The sequence below is a fragment of the Pelodiscus sinensis genome, chromosome 4 (genome assembly GCF_049634645.1).
Source record: "Pelodiscus sinensis isolate JC-2024 chromosome 4, ASM4963464v1, whole genome shotgun sequence".
In the NCBI taxonomy this organism is placed as follows: Eukaryota; Metazoa; Chordata; order Testudines; family Trionychidae; genus Pelodiscus; species Pelodiscus sinensis.
In genome coordinates, this window is record NC_134714.1 from 48032596 (window position 1) to 48051970 (window position 19375).

General features: G+C 46.6%; 1 protein-coding gene across 1 annotated transcript; it reads left to right on the forward strand.

Annotated features, from left to right (window-relative positions):
- The first annotated feature begins 1628 nt into the window (after positions 1-1628).
- NFKBIA (NFKB inhibitor alpha) lies at positions 1629-6783 on the forward strand. Its single transcript, XM_075926927.1, has 6 exons — positions 1629-2027; positions 2567-2675; positions 3146-3356; positions 3877-3965; positions 4074-4334; positions 6065-6783. The coding sequence occupies exons 1-6, from the start codon at positions 1771-1773 to the stop codon at positions 6110-6112; spliced, it is 975 nt and encodes a 324-aa protein (XP_075783042.1). The 5' UTR covers positions 1629-1770; the 3' UTR covers positions 6113-6783.
- Positions 6784-19375: the final 12592 nt, after the last annotated feature.

Sequence of the window (19375 nt, forward strand, 5' to 3'; positions counted from 1 at the left end):
TCAAACAATAAATAAAATCTTTACTGTTCGTACAGCATAGGCTTCCAGTTAATGAGAAAGGTATGGATTAGTTAAATTACACTTCACTTAGAAAGAAAATGTTTTAACCAAAAAGGGGAAAATGCATGAAAATTTCATGACCCTGAAATTTTCAAAAAAATAATTGTGGAGCTTTTATGAATTCTTTCAAAGGGCACAACTGTGTTTTTCCAAGCAATGATTCCTATTTCTTTTTATAAGAAAGTCCAGAAATATTGCAGCTGGCCTGAAAAAAATTGGACCATCTGCCCTCTTTCTCCTTTGCCTCTGTCTTTGGATTTTCTCATAACTTTTTTTCTCTCAATGGCTACATTGCCAGAAGAGGAAGACAAGAAAATTTCTCAGACATTATTACTCAGTGTGGTTGCAGGAAAAAAATTCTTCATGGGAAATCCCCCAATGTCTGAGAAGAAAAAGTAAAATTCAGCAGGAATCCCAGTCCCCAGGTTAGCGTGCAGAATCCACAGGATGGCCTAGATGTATTTTTAATCAATCTAGGTGCTTTCAATATTTCACTTGATCTTTATCAGTGAATGTCATCATACCCAATAGGAATTATCAGAGAGGGATATCTAGATAATGGGTAACAATAAACAGCATGCCATTGGCAAAAAGAGAAACTTTTTCTGGTGAGAAGAAAAAATGTTAACTTAAATATGTAAATTTTGGGAAGGGGGAAAAAAGTGAATTAATCTTTGATAGGTACTGTCTCAGTTGGAGTGGGAAGGGAAACCTGCTGTATGTGCTTGATCCTACACAGGAGAAGTTAATGGGAGATTTACCATTGACTTCAATGGAAGCAGGAGAAAGCCCTATGCAGAGCAAGCTTTACTCTTAAAAGTAGTCGTTTTATGAGGCTACATTTATGGAAATTGGGGCTTCTGAATAGTTAAAAGGTTGTTAGTTCCAAACTCATCTGAGGTTTAAGATGTATTTAGTGTGGCTGCTATTGACTACCAATGCTAGTTCTTACATTTAAATAGTGCCTTGCACCACAGGGTATTACAAAATTAGCAAACTGACAGATGGGGGGCTGGTGTGAAATACAGCACAGCGGGACACTGTGGGAATACAGCATCCAGCTGCAACCCCAGGGGCTTTTAGAGAAGCAGCACAGGAGCTGTGATGTGGCCAAGACAACCCTGGTCTTTGCACAAAAAAGTGGCATCTTCATGACTCCAAGTGGTAGTAGGGGGGACACTGCTTGTGTGCCTCTCAGGCAGGCAGTGGCAGGAGTGACGGCATTGGCATCTCCCCTGTGGTGCCGTTTTAGCCTTGGAGAACCTGTGAGTACAGAGTCCCAGGGAGACCAGGGGAAGGGAAACCCCAGGATGGGAAAAAGCCAACTCCAGGGGCACGGCAGGGAAGTACCTGGGGAAGGGGGTTAGTCACAGAGCTGTACCAAGTACTTTCCCTCTTGTGAAAAAGGGGGTGGGGGAAAGCGAAGAGGGGCGGGTCAGTCATGGGGATTCCTTCGCTGCGAGTCTCGCCTGGGCTTTTATGTAACGCCTCCCGCAGCCAGGCGCAGGCTAGTTCTTGCTGTTTGACTGGCCTGGAAATTCCCAGCCAGCGGCTCCTCCCCCTCGCAGAAATCCCCTCAGCAGAGGGCGTATATCCAGCGCCACCGCGCGCCGCCGCTCTCACTCTGACGCCCGGAGCCGCTTGGTGAAAGATCCACAGGGGGGGACCTATTGCTGCGCCTGCCCGTCCTGTGCTAGCGGCGGCCCAGCCATGTTGCACCCCAGCTGCATTGCGGATGGCCAGCGGGAGCTGGCGATGGAGAGCCGCGAGCCACTGAAGAAGGAGCGGCAGCTCGGCTTGCTGCAGGACGACCGGCACGACAGCGGGCTGGACTCCATGAAGGAGGAGGAGTACGCGCTGCTGGTGAAGGAGCTGCGGGACATCCGGCTCCAGCCCCAGGAGGAGCGGGGGGCGCCGCACGCGCCGGCCCAGCCTTGGCAACAGCAAGTGACCGAAGAGGGAGACACGTAAGTGTGTGTCCTGCGCCGGCTGCACGGAGACCCCCGCGCGGGGCGCTGCGAGACCCGGGGGCCGCGGGCGGGCGCATTTGAAACGACGATTGCTTTTAGATAAGCGATAGTGGGTTCTACTCAGAACCTAGCTGAGCCCTGCTGGGGGGCGGGGGGGCGCTGCGGGCAGCGCCAGGCGCCGTAGGGCTGCGGAGTCCAGCGCTGGCCGCCCGCCAGCCGTGCCGGGAGGGGATGTACAGAGTGTGCTGGCGGGGCGGGGCGGGGCCGGCGCGGCGCCCGGCTGGGCGGAGGGGGAAGGTGCGGTGGAAAGTCCCTGGCGCGCCGCCAGGAACACAGCTCATAACAACCCCGCGGAAAACACCAGGCCGCGGCCTCTGAAAACCCCAGGCTTGCGAAAGCCGCCTGCAGCCTGTGCACGTGACTGCCGGGGCATTGCCCGGGGCTGGCCTGCTGATCCCGTGAGCTCACGTCCTCCCCTGGCTCATCGTTCCCGGACCGACTTTGAGGGGTTGTTTCTTTTTTCCCCCCTCTTGCAGATTTCTCCACTTGGCAATTATTCACGAAGAAAAGGCCTTGAGCGTGGAAGTCATTCGGCAGGCAGCTGGTGATCCTGCCTTCCTGAACTTTCAGAATAACCTGAACCAGGTATTTTAAGCCATCTGCCTTCTTGCTTAAACGAGCCAGGTTGCCTGACGCCCTTGGTGATTTCAGTAACTGTGTCATGCAAAATTGTACATTCGGTTGATATTTAATCAGCTGAGCCCCTCTCCCTCCAAGACACAAGATTGCCATTGTCCACAGATAAACTTCTGTTTGTGTACAATCAACATTTGAAACGACACTGGCATTTGAAACGATGGATTGCTTTTAGATAAGCTGTAGTGGGTTCTACTCATCCATTATTTCCATGAAAAATACACCCTTAATTTGTACTGGCCCTCTGCGGTCAAGGGAGCTTTAAATCAGTCACTTCCAAATTAAAAGAGAACTGAAGAAGTCGAGCTAGAGCTGCTAGAATCACCAAGTGGTTGAAGGGTTATATACTCAGTTGCTGTCTCTAACATTTCCTGTTTGTCATGTACCTTATACTAGTTTGTTTTCTTTTTTTATTATAGACACCACTTCACCTGGCAGTAATCACAGAGCAGGCTGAAATTGCTGAGTCTCTTCTCAAGGCCGGTTGTGATCCAGAAATCAGAGATTTCCGAGGAAACACACCACTTCATATTGCCTGTGACCAGGGGTCTCTCAGAGCTGTCAGCGTCCTTACTCAATACTGCCAGCAGCACCACCTATGTTCAGTCCTGCAGTCAGCTAACTACAATGGTATGCATGAAATTCTTAGCAGCTAGTGTTTTTGTGACATGAATTTCAGAGTTTTATGAAGATGGGAGGCTGAGGCCTAGCTGTAAAATGATTTCCCTGAAATCACACTGCAGTCAGTGCTGGAGCTCGGAATAAGTCTCAGCTCCCTTGACTGCAAGTGCTTAACTCTGGTTTTCACACTCTTCAACTTTACACTTTGATTTTTAGATAACACTGTTTAGATATTTTTTTAAAATTGTAGACATTTTACATGTTTCTGTTTCTACTTTGTTAAAACAAGTTCCGGTGTACCACTGGGTGGAAAAAAGGCACTGCGTTTAAAAAATAACGGTGCCTTAGACACAGTACAACGATGATTAGAGAAATTTAAAAGTTCATGTAGAACATTTTACATTCAGTTTAGATAATGGTGATTGTATTTCAAACTCAAAATATGATAGTGTGTTAGGGGTGTTAGAAAGTGACTAATAATGCATTAAAGTAGAAGTACTTAATTTGTACCTATGTTCTTGTTTTACAGGACACACGTGTCTCCATTTGGCATCTATTCAAGGGTATCTGGCTATAGTAGAATATTTGCTGTCCTTGGGAGCAGATGTCAATGCTCAGGTGTGTATTTGAAGCTCTTTGTTTATCCAAACATGATAATGCTGGAATAGGAATATCCAGTTTTTGTAGTGCCAAGCCTAACTATCCTGTTTTATTTTTACTTACCAGGAGCCTTGTAATGGCAGAACTGCCCTGCACTTAGCTGTAGATCTGCAGAATTCAGAACTGGTGTCACTTCTAGTAAAACATGGGGCTGATGTGAACAAAGTGACCTACCAGGGCTATTCTCCATACCAGCTGACATGGGGAAGAGAGAGCTGCAGGATACAGGAACAGCTAAAGCACTTAACCATGGCTGACCTACAAATGCTACCAGAAAGTGAGGATGAGGAGAGCTGTGAATCAGAATCAGAATTCATGGAGGATGAAGTAAGTAATTATTTTCACCCTTTTATAAGGAAGGACTAAATTTTGCCCTTATAAGCATCTATATGCTCCTATTAAAATTGTCAGAGAAATGTGCCCATAATTCTTAGGTGTTATTTCCTGATGTTTTGATGGCATATTGGATGGCCTGTTGACTGTATTAGATATATTTCATCTACACACTCAAAATAAACTAAAAATATAAATTAGTAAGCATTAGGAGTGCAATATAAGGTCTAAGCATTGGACACCTAAAGCCAGAGGTGAAAGTAAGCTGGTGTACCCCAGTGTACCACTTGCGCAAGGAGGAGCCAGCCGGATGGGCTGTACTTCCAGCCTGGCTCCTCTGTCCACCTGAGATTTGTATCAAGATGCTGCTTGCTATTCCCCTTACTGTTATTGTCTGGGGGCAAGGGGAAAGTTCACATTTTGCTGCATTCCTCTCACTCTGACTGGGGAGAGGAGAGGGCAAATGAGCTGTGCACTTTCCTCTCTCTCCCTAACAGTGACAGGAAGGGGAAGAGCAAGTAGTGTCCTGGTACATATCTCGGGGGGGGGGGGGGGGGGAGAATGTTCTGCCCTCCCTGTACACCCCCAACACACTGTCCTGAGCCCTTCACATACCCAGCCGTCTGCCCTGACTCCTGTACCCCTCCACGCTCTACCCACCACTTATTTTCTTACAGGTACTGTTGTATCACAGCCTCCACCACCACCCTCGTGCCCTGTAGGAGGGAATTGCAATATGACAGTACCTCTAAGAAATTTAAATAACTTTCACCCCTCCCAGAATTCTTCTATAACATTTATAAAAATCCAAGTTAAATTAGACAACCTTCCTTTTACTCTGGGCCAATTTTTGTGGGTATTTAACCAAGCAAACCTCCTCTCTTACCTTATATAAGAGAAAAAAGGTTGATAAAACTAGTGTCATAGTATGTGCTCCTCTTTCCATAGTCCCCTGTTAAAGCTACCTAGTATATTTACCACATTTTGCGGTGTAAGGTTTTGGTTTTACTTCCCCAGTATATATAGGGGGGTTGTGGAATCTCCATTACTGAAGATATTTAAGAGCAGGTTAAACAGACACCTGTAAGGAATGAATCTAGACCAACTGTGGCCAACCCATGAGCCGCATGTGGCTCTTCCCTCCTCCTCCCTCCCCGAAAGTGCGGCTCGAGGCTCCCTGTGCCATCCGGCGTAGCCATTCAAAATGGTGTCTTCTAGATAGTGGAGGCCGGCGGGAGCCTGATGTGGCCAAAAAGCCTTTAATTGCATTTCTTAAAGGGGCAGCCCTTTTTTTTGTTTTTGCTTGACCAAATGTGGCTGGGGGCTTCTTTTTTATTATTTATTTTTTTCCCCTCGACAACTTTTCCTCCCTGGCTCTTTGTGCAATATGCACAGCAATTTTGGCTCTTTGCCTGTAATGGGTTGGCCACCCCTGATCTAGACAGTGCTTGGTCCTGCTGTGAGGGCAGGGGACTGGACTTGATGAACTCTTGTGGTCCCTTCCAGTTCTATGATTCTATTTTATGATTTTTCCACATGATTTTCAATTTTTTCTTTTTCATAATCTATATAATTATTATTAAATACTGGTAAAGTTAATTTCAGATTCTGCTTGCTTTTTAGTAATAGTGTTGTTGAGGTCAAGGCAAAGGGAATATACCCCAAGGTGAACTTGAGTACTGCTTTGTAAACTCTGCATTAACATAGCCATTTTTTTCTTCTAGATTATGTATGATGACTGTGTTATTGGAGGACGACAGCTGGTGTCCTAAAGAAGAACTATCTCATAAAGGACATGACTGTACATATGTATAGGAAGCGGACTTATTTTCTTTAAAAAAGATAAAATGTGAAAAAAAAGTTGAAATACTACACTGCACAGCATGGACTACATGATTATGACAGCAGATTTAACATTCTGACCCATACTTTACTTATGGAAGTTGGATGTGTAACATCAGTAGAAGTCTGTTTATTTGTAGCAGTTATGGATTAACTGGTGGTCAAAATGTATGAACAGTATGAGGACAACAAACTACTGGATCCACCTGAATATTTTGTGTACGCGAATGCATATGAAAGATGTCTTGAGTTTTTCTGTGGAGTTGCTTAGTCCTAGATGGCTGGACAGATTCACATGAGTATCCCATCCTCTTGAAGACATTGCATACATTTCTGTTGGGCTGATTATAATAGCTCCTTATGACTGACCTCAGCTGCTCTTTGTGCTGTATTGCAGAAAGAGAAAACAAAAGAATGACTTTTGGCTTTTATGGGAAAGGTAGCAATAATGTTACCTTGTGCATTGGAAACAATGTCTCACCCTAAATATGTGGCATGATTGCTACACTTTTAGGAGTTGTATATAATGTATATATTGTATATTTTGTTTATAATTATTTTGATACCTGACAGAGGTATATTTATTAAATAATGAAGTCCATAGTAGTCCCACATGCATTATTTCCAAGTCCATCAGACCAAAGTTGACTAAACTCATTTTAGGCCAGCTAACAACATATTTATAATAGTATTTTACATGACTCTGGACCCCAAGGGCTTCACAAATGATATACGTGCAGCCTTATCACTGAAACGCTGCTAGAGTGGGAGTAGAAAGCAGCAGGAATGAATACTATCTGCACCCAAGCACAATGGACAACAATTTGAGTTGTGGAATTTTGGCCAAAGATGCCAAAGCCGAGCTTTTGGAAAATGTGCCCTGGGCTCTTTAATGCATGTTTCAAAGTATATATGTATAGCAAACTATCTCATGCGATTTACCTCATCTCATGTAAGACCTGACTTCAGTTCCTTGCTTCCTATTAAGCAGATTGGGAATTTGAACTCAAGAGACCTGGTTCCTCCTCAGAAGAGATAGTTCAGGCCACAGAACACATAGGTGCACTCTTTCCCTCCCCCCTTACTTTTCACTGGCTTGTCCTGTGAATTTGTCAGGCTAATTCTATACCCAGCTCCATTGCTCCCACCATCTATTCTGTTCTTGGGGGCTATGTCTACACTGGTGGCTTCTTGCACAAGAACATTTTGTGCAAGGGTTCTTGTGCAAGAAGTCTTGTGTAAGAAAACATCCACACTGCCATGTGCGCGCTCTGCTTTTGCGCAAGAGCTCCCATGGAAGTGTGGACGTTCTCTTGTGCAAGCGAGCTCTAATGGCCATTTTAACCATAGGGCTCTCTTGCGCAAGAAATCCCTGCCGAGCGTCCACACTGCCCTGGGTATGTCTACACTACAGCGCTAATTTGAACTAACTTAGTTCGAATTAGTTAATTCGAACTAAGCTAATTCGAACTAACGCATCCAGACTAAAAAACTAGTTCAAATTAGCGTTTTGCTAATTCGAACTAGCATGTCCACATTAAGTGGACCCTGAACAGGGGCTAAGGATGGCCGGAAGCAGTGCCAGCAGGGCATCAGATGAGGACTTAGAGCATGGAGCTGCTGTCTCAGGCTAGCTGAGGGCTGTGCTTAAAGGGACCCGACCCCCACCCTGGACAGACAGTTCTCATGGGTGCTCCGCTTGCAAAGCAGTCCTGTCTTGGATTGCCCTGAGTGCCCACACTGGGCACATCACAGCACTCAGCCATCAGACCGGCTGCACTTGCCGCAGGCTGACATCTGGGGAGAGGGGGCAATTGGGGGACTGCAGGAGAGCTTCCACTCCCAGAAGCCCGCAGAGCCAGCCCAGTCCTCCCCATTGGGGGCTCGTACCCCATTCCTCCCTTACCTCCTTCCACTTACCCTTCCCTAGCCCCCCTTCCTGATGTACAAAATAAAGAAAATGTGTGGTCAAAAATAGAATCTCTCTTTATTGAACAAAACTCGGGGAGACTGGGAAAAGGAGGTGGGAGAGGGGAAGAGAGAGGGTGGGAGAGGGGAGGGCAACTACAATGATCAGAGGTTTGGAACAGGTCCCATATGAAGAAAGGATAAAGAGACTGGGACTTTTCAGTTTAGAAAAGAGGAGACTGAGGGGGGATAGGATAGAGGTCTTTAAAAGCAAGAGTGGGGTGGAGAGGGTGCATAAAGAAAAGTTCATTAGTTCCCATAATAGAAGGACTAGAGGACACCAAAGGAAAGGAATGGGTAGCAGGCTTCAAACTAGTAACAGAAAGTTGTTCTTCACAAAGCAGAGAGTCAATCTGTGGAACTCCTTGCTGCAGGAGGCTGTGAAGGATAGAACTAGAACAGAGTTTAAAGAGAAGTGAGATAAAGTGATGCAGGTTGGGTCCATGGAGTGGTATTAGCCAGGGGGTAGGAGTGGTGTCCCTGCCTAAAGTTTGTGGAAGGCTGGAGAGGGATGGCACGAGACAAATGGCTTGGTCACTGTCTTCGGTCCATCCCCTCCAGGGTCCCTAGGGTTGGCCGCTGTCGGCAGACAGGCTACTGGGCTAGATGGACCTTTGGTCTGACCCAGGACGGCCATTGTAAGCTCAGGGTCGGGGGTCTCAGTGGACCACCTTGATTTTCATGCAAACCTGCTCCTGGGTGGCCAGGCTGGCAGCTATCCTGCCCTAGACGGCCACTTTCCTGTGCGGAGGTCATGGACAAGGTCCACGATGTCCACACTAGAGCAGGCGGGTGCCCGCCTCTTGCTGTCCCGGGCAAGCTCCTGGGAGCCGCCAGCCTGGTCCCGGGAAGAGGGGAAGGGCTGGGGGGCATCGGGTGGCTGGCTCGAGCCGTGCCAGGTGCAGGGTCTGCTAGCTGGGTGCTGGCAGGCTTGCACCTGGCACGGGCACCGTGCCCCTTTAAGAGGTCCGGGGCCGGGAGGGGGGCAATAGAGTTTCCCTGGTGTTGGCCAGAGTAGCCACCAGGGAAAGCTGGGGAGGGCTAGCCTCCCATTAGTTCGAATTAAGGGGCTACATACCCCTTAATTCGAACTAGTAAGTTCGAACTAGGCTTAGTTCTCGTAGAATGAGGTTTACCTAGTTCGAACTAAGCGCTCCGCTAGTTCGAATTAAGTTCGAACTAGCGGAGCGCTAGTGTAGCGCCTATCAAATTTAATTCGAACTAACGTCCATTAGTTCGAATTAACTTTGTAGTGTAGACATACCCCCTCGTGCACAAGAGCTCCTGCGCAAGAGGCCTTACACCTGATAAAAAAGAGTGTAACTCTTGCACAAGGAATCCTCTCTTACCACGCTGTACTGTACATTTCCTTGCGCAAGAGCGAGCGGGCAGTGTGGACGCACTGCAGATCATTGCGCAAGAACGGCCGTATGTATGCAAGAAGCCGCGAGTGTAGATATAGCCTTACAGTCTATTAATTCAGATGCCTGTAGAGTTTTCATGGTGGAGGCTTCTGTAGGGCTAGGGAGAGCATGCAAATGAAGGGAGTGCTCCTTCCTTCCATTCTTCTCTCATGGCCAATCCCTGTCCCCCTGAACTGCAATCCACAGGTTTGGGTTCTCCGTTCACAGAGTACAAGAGTAGTAAGTGAGTCTTATCCACTGAGAGTGTTCATCAGACTGATCTTCTCAGCATCTACAGAGAAAAATATCTAGACCAGATTCTCTGCAAATGAACACAACTTGGCTCAGAACATGGCAGTCTGCTTTAACCTAAGCCACTGATACAAGGTTCTTTCCCCACTTCCAGCATGCCCACTGCCTCCCAGCCATACTTCTTATAGGAGGGTAGGCTGGAGCTGGACAGGAAGCACAGAAGCCTGCCCTGCTAGCTTTATGCCTGCAAGGAGTCCACCTCTTACTGTAGTAGGGTCACCAATGCAGTAAGTTAGGATTTACTGTCATGGTGTCCTGACAGGTTTCCTGCTCTGTCGATAACCAGAAGGCTGCATGCATGTGCGCTTAATTATGTGTGTTGTATTGACTTGCATAATTATTCAACACAGCAGACTTTGAGAGTGCCCCCAAAGACCACAAATCATATAAGGATTGAAGGTGCCCAGCTCGGTATATTGTTAAGCAAAATACAGTAATAGTTGTCAGTAGACTCTATGGAACTGTTACATATATGTACCTGTAACAATGGACTCAGCTCAGTCAGTGGGAAGTCCCACTGCCCCCTCAGCTGGATAAAAACTGCCCCTCCAAGATACCACTTTATTACAGGTATAAACAAGTTATAAGTCACTCCTGATGTTGTCAGGTTACCATCCTCTGAAATTACTTAGATACCACCCTGAACCTTGTAGTTTGATTAGAACATCTCTATTCATCATGCTGTCATTTTAGACCCTTTGCTGAACCTGGGTTGGAATCTGTGAAGAGGGTGGGTACCAAGTGGTACAATCCTCTTAAAATGTGTTTTCAACTTATGACTAATTACTGTTTTGCACCTGGGACTATTACCAATTAGTGTTTTACACTCTGGGCCCTGTTCATGCCAAGTTCTGTGAGCAAGGGCCGGCCTCTTGCTCACAGCTTAGTTTTGCTTTATATTAACCAAGTTTTGTCCGTTGCTAGCTAGGCCTCGGGCCAGGCCTGTGCTACATGGGTTTTTGTTTCAGGCTCTCTTCTTACTACACTAAACTGAGGCAATCTCTGCTGGACACATTCAGCCAGATTTCAGACCCTTTGCGCTACTCGAGGGGCCCTAAGGAGATGGATTATACTGGAGCATTTGGGCCATTAATTTTAAGAACGGCTCTGCATCTCCACTTTCTTCTTGGTTGGTGGGCTTTATGGAATAAAAACTGTTTTAAGATATGCCCTGGTCCAGTGGCTGCTTTGCATGAAGAGGAACGGTTCCAAGGGTTAGCATCTTGCTGATTTGTATTGGATCCAAAGACCCAGTGTGGAAATGATTTGATGAAAGTTGTCATTGTGAGTCAGTGGTTTTTCTTCTCTACTCTTTTTATCACCAACATATCTAAGGTGCATGCTCTGTCGACAGAAGATGTTATGCCTCGTAAAATGAGGTTTACCAGCGTCGACAAAACTGCTGAGTTCTGTCAACGTTATGTCGACAGAACACAGCAGTAGTGTAGACGCAGGTATAGTTTTGTCTACAAAAGTCCACTTTTGTCGACAAAACTCAGTAGTCTAGACACACCCCTAGAGACTAACAAAAATGTAGATGGTATCATGAGCTTTTGTAGGCACAACCCACTTCTTCCGATGAACGGAAGGGTCCAGGTTCCAAATAAATAGCAGAGAAAGAGAGGGGATGGGGAGGGAATTGAAAGCAGAAAAAAATGGGAAAGGAATAGTCAGAGTGTCTGTGCTAAATGAAGGTGACAGAGTGAGTTCTAAGTACTCTTAAGTACCTGGTGTTTGGCTTTTTATGTCATTAGGATGTGGAATGTAGTGTAGTGGGTAATTCAGTTAAGTTTAAACCTCTATTGTAGGTATCAGACTTGTAAATGAAAATAATTTCTGCAGCTTCTCTTTCAAGATGGTTTTTGAAATTGGTTTGTAATAATATGGAAACTTTGCCAGCCATTAACGAGTGCCCAGGCAAGTTAAAATGTTTCCTAACAGGTTTCTGAGTGTTACCTTTTTGAATATCTGATTTGTGTCCATTAATCCTTTGTCCCAGATACTGTCCAGGTTGGCCAATAAACATGGCAAAAGGGCGTTGCTAGCACTTGATAGCACAGATCACATTGGTGGATGTGCAGTTATATTGAGCTACTGATGTGGTGACTTATGTGGTTAGGCCCTGTGATGATGTCGTTGGATAGATGTGTGGACAGAGTTGGCATCGGAGTTGATTGCAGAGGTGGGTTCCTGGATGAGTACGATGGAGGTGTGTTGTGTGGTTGCTGGAAAGAATTTAAGGTTGGCAGGGGTTGTCTGTAAGCAAGGATTAGCCTGTCTCGCAAGGCCTGTGAGAGTGAGGGGTCATTTTCAAGGATAGGTTGTATGCAACTGGTTTAACTTTTAAATGGCTTTTAGTTTTGCACAGCATTATGTGTATTCAAAAACATTTTACTTCTCAAAACATTAAACTGGGCATGTCCATTGTTGCTTATTAAGAAACCATTGACAAGAGCTTTATATTCGTGGTTTGAATCCTGCCCAGTTTCACTATGCTATACTAAAAACTACACATTAATTATGTTAAAATCCTCGCACCAGGGTACATGATGATAAGGATAATTATTATGATTAAAGCCTATGAGAAAGCATGTGCATTGTTCACAAATGGCCTCTAGCCTCAAAGAAGGAGCATAGCGCAGACCCTATGGCCCCAGAGTAGTTGCAGCATTTTGAGACTGTCTATTCTCTAGCTATTTAAAGTATTTAGCAAGTCTTGCCCACCTCCTTCGCCTACCCTTCAGCCAGGCTGTCTCCCTTGTTCTCACAAATGTGCAAAACACAGTAAGCAATTATCAGAAGAGGCAGATAGATAGCACTCAACAGCCTTCAGCCTCAGGCTTCTCCATCTGCCTTACAGTTTCCCAAATGCATATTCTACTGTCAGTCTGCAACTATTCATGCTATAGATCTGTAAATTGCTTTGTTTTTCCTGTAAGGCCAAACTATGGATGGTCCTACAAAGACATGTGACTCCGACACTTGGTGCTGGAATCCATCTTGAATTTGGTATTTTTCCATTGAGATGGAGAGAGCAGAACAAAGAATTCCCATCCTGGGGAAATTCTCTTTAAGGGATGGGAATCAATCAACAATCATTTTCACTTTGTCTTTGAGGAAGGAGTCTGATGGAGGAAGGGTCAGACTTAGCAGACAGAGGGGCATGGAATGATTCAGCAAGCAGTAGGCAACGGGGCCAAGTATGAGCAAAGCCTGGGGGTGCAGGCAGAAGTCGAGTGGGATGGAGCCTCAGAATGGAGCAAGGGTGTGGCCACAGACCAGGTGCTGGGGAGCTTCCAGCATTCAGGCCAGCATCCACAAATGCCAGGGGCACATGTCACTCATATGTGGTTCTCCAGTAAAGCTGCTCTAGGAAAAGATCTAGCAGATACATTTGCTCAACTTCAGCCTACTTCTCATGCACCCTAATTTCCCTTGGTCTAAAATCATTGCATGAACCTAGATATTTGCAGCAGGCTGCTTATTCTCAGCACCATTAGGATTGTCGCATTTTCCATTTTTTTCTCCATGCTGCCTTTGAAAATGGGGTTGCCTAGCTCTTAAAAACAGATGGGCTGATGGGCTGAAACAAGAGGAATCAAAGGAATTATTTAGTTTCACCCCACACTCCAGAATTCCATCACTCTCTAGTAGGTATTCCATAATATACAGCATGAAAAATCCCAGAATGTATATTAGGGATGTTAAAGACTAGTCGACAGGATAGTCGACTAATAGCTTCCTCCCCGCCCCCCGCATTGTTGCTTCTATCAGATAGAGGCAGCAAGGGGAGGGGGAAGGAGGGTACTGCAAAGCAGCAGTACCACAGGGAGCCTGGGCTCTGGGCAGCACTGCCACTTTGAAACGCCACAGCAGCATTTCACAGCGGCAGTGCTGCAAGAAGCCTGGGACCAGCTATTCAGTGCTGCCGCTTTGAAATGCCACAGCAGCATTTCAAAGTGGCAGTGCCGCATGGAGCCAGGGGTCAGCTGAAGTCTCCAGCTGACCTCAGGCTCTGTGCGGAGCTGAGCCCAGGATCAGCTGTGCAGCGCTTCCCCTTTGAAACACTGTTGTGCTGTTTCAAAGCGGCAGCGCTGCATGGAGCCCAGGGTCAGCTAGGGAGTTCCCAGCTGATCCCGGGCTCTGTGCGGCGCTGTCCCTTTGAAACATCATGGCAGCATTTCAAAGGGGCAGCAACGCCCTATCGACTAATCGAATAGTCGATGCAAAAATGCATCCACTATTCGATTAGTGAAATACATGCTACTTAACATCTTTAATGCATATAACACATCAATAGAGCATGCCCCTTGGGATGTCTGATCAGAGTACTGAGCATTTCTTTCAGAACTTCGCAGTGCTGTGTGGGCACAAAGATATGAGGCAAAATTGCCTTAATTCTTTTTCTTCTCCCTTGGGCACCCTTTCCTTCCCTATCGCTTCAGCCTCTTCCAGTGCTTCTCTTTGAATACTCCACAGCAGCTTTCTCACTGAACTCCACCAGCTCCTTCCTCTCCTCTCAGGTGCTCCCCAATTTTTTTGAAGACAGAACTGATTGCATCTAGTACTTTTGCCCCTTCCCCTTCATCCTTTGACTATGTCAGTCAATTACTGAATCTGAAGTCACTTTGCTTCAATGAACCTCATACTCCTTAATTTGGATCCTGATCACCTTGGCTCCTTCCTACATCACATGCTTTCAGACTTTTAAGACTCCACCTTCATGAATATGCTAGGTTCTTTTTGTCTTTAAAGAGCCCTTCCCTCAGACCCCACTTTCTTCTCCAGCTATTGCCCTGTCACCTTTCTACGTCTTTCTACGTTACCTGCTCTTGGTAACCAAACTTTATACTTTGCCAATTTTTTCCTAGGTTCCCTCCAAACTGGCTCTGTCTCTCTTCACTGCACTGAAAGTGTCTTCTCTAAAGCCACTGGGCACATCATCCTTCCCAACACTTAGGGTGCCTGCTCTATATGCTCTGATCCATTGGAGAGTCCCTGGGTGAACTCACTCGCTCACATGCCATCTTTATGATAATGTGATTCATAAATCTATCCCTTTGCCAAAAGCCTCTCCCATACTGCCCAGTCTTGCAACTCTGCCTGTCTCCTGAATAGCCCATTATTTCCTTAAACCTAACACAGCAATACTGAACTTCCTAGTTCCTCCTGTGTCCTCTCAACTCCCTGTCAGCCTCCTTGTCATGTCCACTCACAACACTGTTTGGGATTGGTTTCAATTCCTTCTCTCCCTGCCTTTAACTTGTCTAGTTGTTTGCACCACAATATCTGAATATCTTCACCATGATACCAGGAAAACCAACAATGCACAAGGGTTTTATGATAAAAACATGGGAGACTGAAGGCCAGAGCAGTTTTGCACCATGCTCATGCTAAAGAGGTTTCCTTTCACTTGCACCAAAATCAATCAGGAGTCACTCCTCTTAATTCAAAGCAGTTACAGAATTGTAAAGTTGGAGGAAAATCTAGTGTGGCTAGGCTGCGAACTGTAGTCAGAGTTCAGTTCTAGACTCTGCCACTACCCAGCTGAGCTAGCTTGGCCAAGGAAAACATTCAGCACTGCTAGACCATCCTACCACTCACACTGCTATGTCTGCACTCCATTTCTAGCTCACTAGCTCAATGGGAGTTCACGTAAGTAAGTCTCCCGGAGCTGGGAATTATACCCCCAGCTCCAAGTGTAGACATACCTTGTATGTCATACAGGGCCCAGGATGATGAGGCCCAATCTCAGCTGAGGCCTCTAGGCAATACGTACATGCTGATAATAATAACCAGTAATAATATTTACTTCTGTGTTGTTACTCTTGTTGGGCTTTTTACTCTTTACATAAGAAATGGCCTATCAAAGAGTCACAAAGGCACTCTGTGGTCCAAATAACTGTGTTTGTTATCTACAGTATCTACACTAAATAGCAACAACTTGGATAATCACAATTTTCAGGTCACATTGGGGCTGGAACCAATGCTGTCTAGCAGCTTCATATGATGTTAATTGCTCCAAAGGTGGGCAACAGACATGCCAGCTATTTGTAGACGGCCACAGCTGCAAGCGGTTTTGTGGGACTGCAGCCAAGGAAGGAAGTGCTGGGACATGCCTTCCCTGGCGGGAACCTCCCAAATCTGTCAGCAGCCAGTGCTTGGCACATCTCACCACAGCGGGCCCCTTTGCTAGCTGCAACCCTTCAAACCAGTTTGCAGCTGGTGTCCCGTACATCCCAGTGGTTCCTTCTGGAGCTGCAATCAAGGAAAGAAGCTTTGGGGCTGCACGGCATGTCTCCTTGCATTGTCTGAGTTACATCCCGCTCTGTTGTGTGTGTTTGTGTGTGGGTGTGCTTGTGTACCTGCACATTTGGGTTGACACTTCTTTCCCTGGCTGCAGCACTGTAAACCTTCCTGTGGCTGGAGCTTTCCAATGAGGCACTGGGACATGTTGAGTCTAGGCTCCTGGTGACAGGACAGCACAAAGCCTGGAGATTGCAGGAAAAGATAGATTGCAGCCCCACACAAATATCGTGCCCCTCTAACATTGTTACCCTGCCTGCAGTTTATCCTGAGGTCCAGGATTGGCGTGAATGTGCACTTCCATCCCTGACTGCAGGGCCATAAACCTGCTTTCCACTTATTGGCAACTTGTTGCTGTCCACTAAGGGGCTCTAGAATCTACCATATACACAACATGCAAAGCCTTGTGACATACATACATTGATGCTCTGTGGGGCTTGATGGCTTCCTAGCTTCTGGAGTATGGAAGACAGAGACTATTTAAAGGGATACCACCCACTTCCTGGACAGGACACTCCCAATTCACATATAGGGGAGATCAGCACCAGATGCCTCAGAGGAATGTGCAAGAATGACTCTGTGTGGTGGAGGCTGCTGGTCAGCAAATCTTTTCTGTGCTTTCTATTAATTAATAATGCATTTGTTATTTTGCATTGTGGTGGTGTCTAGAGCCCCAATCAGGGACCAATCCCCCATTGTGCTAGGTGCGTACAAACAAAATTACTTCTGCAGATGCTTTGAGCATTATTTCATATCAACTGTTTGGCCCTTTTTGGTATGAAAACCAGTGGGAAGGAAGGATGCTGTAGTAGGGAGTTCCAATCGTAGCAAGAGACATATCTTCTCCCACTAAAATCGGATTTAATTGAAAGGCCAGGAAAAAAACACTCTAGCCTGGGCTCACACAGAGATCTGCAAATATCAGCCCTGGCAGTGGGGTGGGATTTAGAATCCAGGGAGAGAGAATGAGTCAGGAAGCTCCCATTCTCCCCTTCTTCAGGCCAAAAGGCATTTATAGTGTGGACAGCTTGCCAGCTTAACACACATATTCAAGAAACCATCCCCAGCTAATATCTGTCACAAGGCTAACCTGTGATCTCTCGCCTACTTTCCGCTCTACATTCACATCAGAGCGTAGATGGGACTATTTACATGCTGACACATTTATTAAGTAAAAGTCATGTAAGAAACAAACCACCACCCAAGGCTGAATGGAAAAGCCCCTGTTCTCACTATGCCTCTTTTCCCCTGAACCCACCACTCACATTTTCCCAGGACAGTTTCCTTCCCCACATTTTCCAAACAGGACTTTCCAGTTAAGCTGTCTCTACAGGAAGGAGGCTGGGTTTTCCCCACTCTTGGGATTTTTTCCATTTTATTTCCCAGTTTAGACAGACCAGAAGCAGTTGCAACACGATCCATTTATTACATTTCTAGCTATCGGGCACATGACTTCTTTGTCTAACTACTGCCATAAGATTCTGCATACAATTTACACTGAACAGCAGATTTAATTGACATGCTGGTACAAAAACCAGGAGCCCCGGAGCCTTGTGTAACCCAGGGCTCCTACCAGTACAGCTGAACCACAGAGAGTTCTAGTTGGAATTTTCTGGTAAAATTCCAGTGGGTGTGCAACTGCAGGCAGGGGCTGCTGCTTTAGCTCAGGAGGCAAAGACAGCCACAAAAACAGTATCTTTTCCTGCAGTTCCCTAATATATCTGCAACTTCTTCCCGCAGCCACATATCCCAGCTTGCCAGCTCCAGCAGCTACCATGCTGGAAGGGGGCCCATAGGCACCATTTGATCAGGCAGGATCTGCAAGTCCCTGGTAAAGAGCTGGTATAGCACATAGCCTCATGTGTTCCCTGATACATTGCCTCTGGCTTATTAGCCATTGGGCTGTGAGGCCCTGTGACCCCAGCCTCTGGAGGCCCCCCAGAAAAAAAATCCATTGCCTGATGGTGGAAGTCGGCAGTCCAGCCACCAGGTGGGCAGCAAGGGTGCAGGGAGCACCTGCACATCAATCCCACTCCCTGGGAGCAGTGCTGGGAAAGCGGGACACCCCAGTGACCTCAACACTGTCCCAGACAAAGCCACAGGATGGCAGGGGAAGCCCCCACTATCCACAACCCTGTTCTGGACAGAAGCCATAGGACAGTAGGGGAAGCCCCCAATACCCCAACTCTATTCCCAGCAGAAGCATTTTGACCCTGCCGGTGCTGAATGCCATCAGGTGACGCCTCAGCACTCTGACCCTGGTCCCCCACAGAAGGCAGCAGGGGAAGTCCCAACACCCCGACTCCTGCTGCAGCTGCACAAATGGAGGAGCTCTCACGCCCTGTGTGGCCTCACTGCCTGCTGCAGCACTGGGGTCCTGGCTGGTGAATAGAGCTTCTCCTCCAGTCATGGGCCACAGTGTGGGGGACAAATAGGAGCAAATAGGTTGTGGGGCTGCAGTTAGGGAGGGGCAAATGTGAGGGACCCTGTCTGGAATAGAGGCAGGGCCCCGTGGAAGAGGCAGAAAGGGGTGGGGGAATGCCTGGGGTTCCCCCTCCCCACTTGCTCTGGCCCAGAGCCCCAGGAAACCTTAATCTGCCTGCTCCTGCAAGGCTGAAGTCTCAGGCTCCTCCCCACTGGGCTGAAGCCTTCAGTCCTGGCAGGTGCACTCCAACTTTTGAACTTCTGAATATTGTTATATGCCATTTGGAATGTTGGTATATTTGGTTACCTCTGTTCCAGAGGGAAGCAGAGTATCTAGTGGTTTATAGCAGTGGGATTCAAAACTCTAATCCTGACACAGATTTCCTGTGTGAGCCAGGGCCAATTTCTCAGTCTGTCTGTGTCTCAATTGGGACACTCAGGAAAATTAATCCAAATTAACTAAACCTGTGAATTTAAAGTGACTTAACTAATCCACATTAAACCTTAATTCAGATTAGTTTAATTCTAAATGAAATTACGTGACTGCAGCTAAACTGAATCAAGGCCACTTCAATTCTAAACCAGAGCATCCATGCAGGAGTTGAATGCACTTTAACCAATCCACTTCGTTAATTTGTATTAACTTTCCTGAGTGTCCTTGTGTAGACAAGCTCTCAGTTTCCCCAGCTGTGAAAAGAAGAGATAATATGCTAAGTTAACTAATGTTTATCTGAGAGGCTCATGTAACCCAAGGTCCACTGTGCTTCAACAGCTGGCCTG

Coding starts and splice junctions, on each gene's coding strand:
- NFKBIA (XM_075926927.1), top strand. CDS start 1,771: ATGTTGCACCCCAGCTGCATTGCGGATGGCCAGCGGGAGCTGGCGATG. Junction 2,028..2,566: donor GTGACCGAAGAGGGAGACAC/GTAAGTGTGTGT, acceptor CCCCTCTTGCAG/ATTTCTCCACTTGGCAATTA. Junction 3,357..3,876: donor GCAGTCAGCTAACTACAATG/GTATGCATGAAA, acceptor CTTGTTTTACAG/GACACACGTGTCTCCATTTG.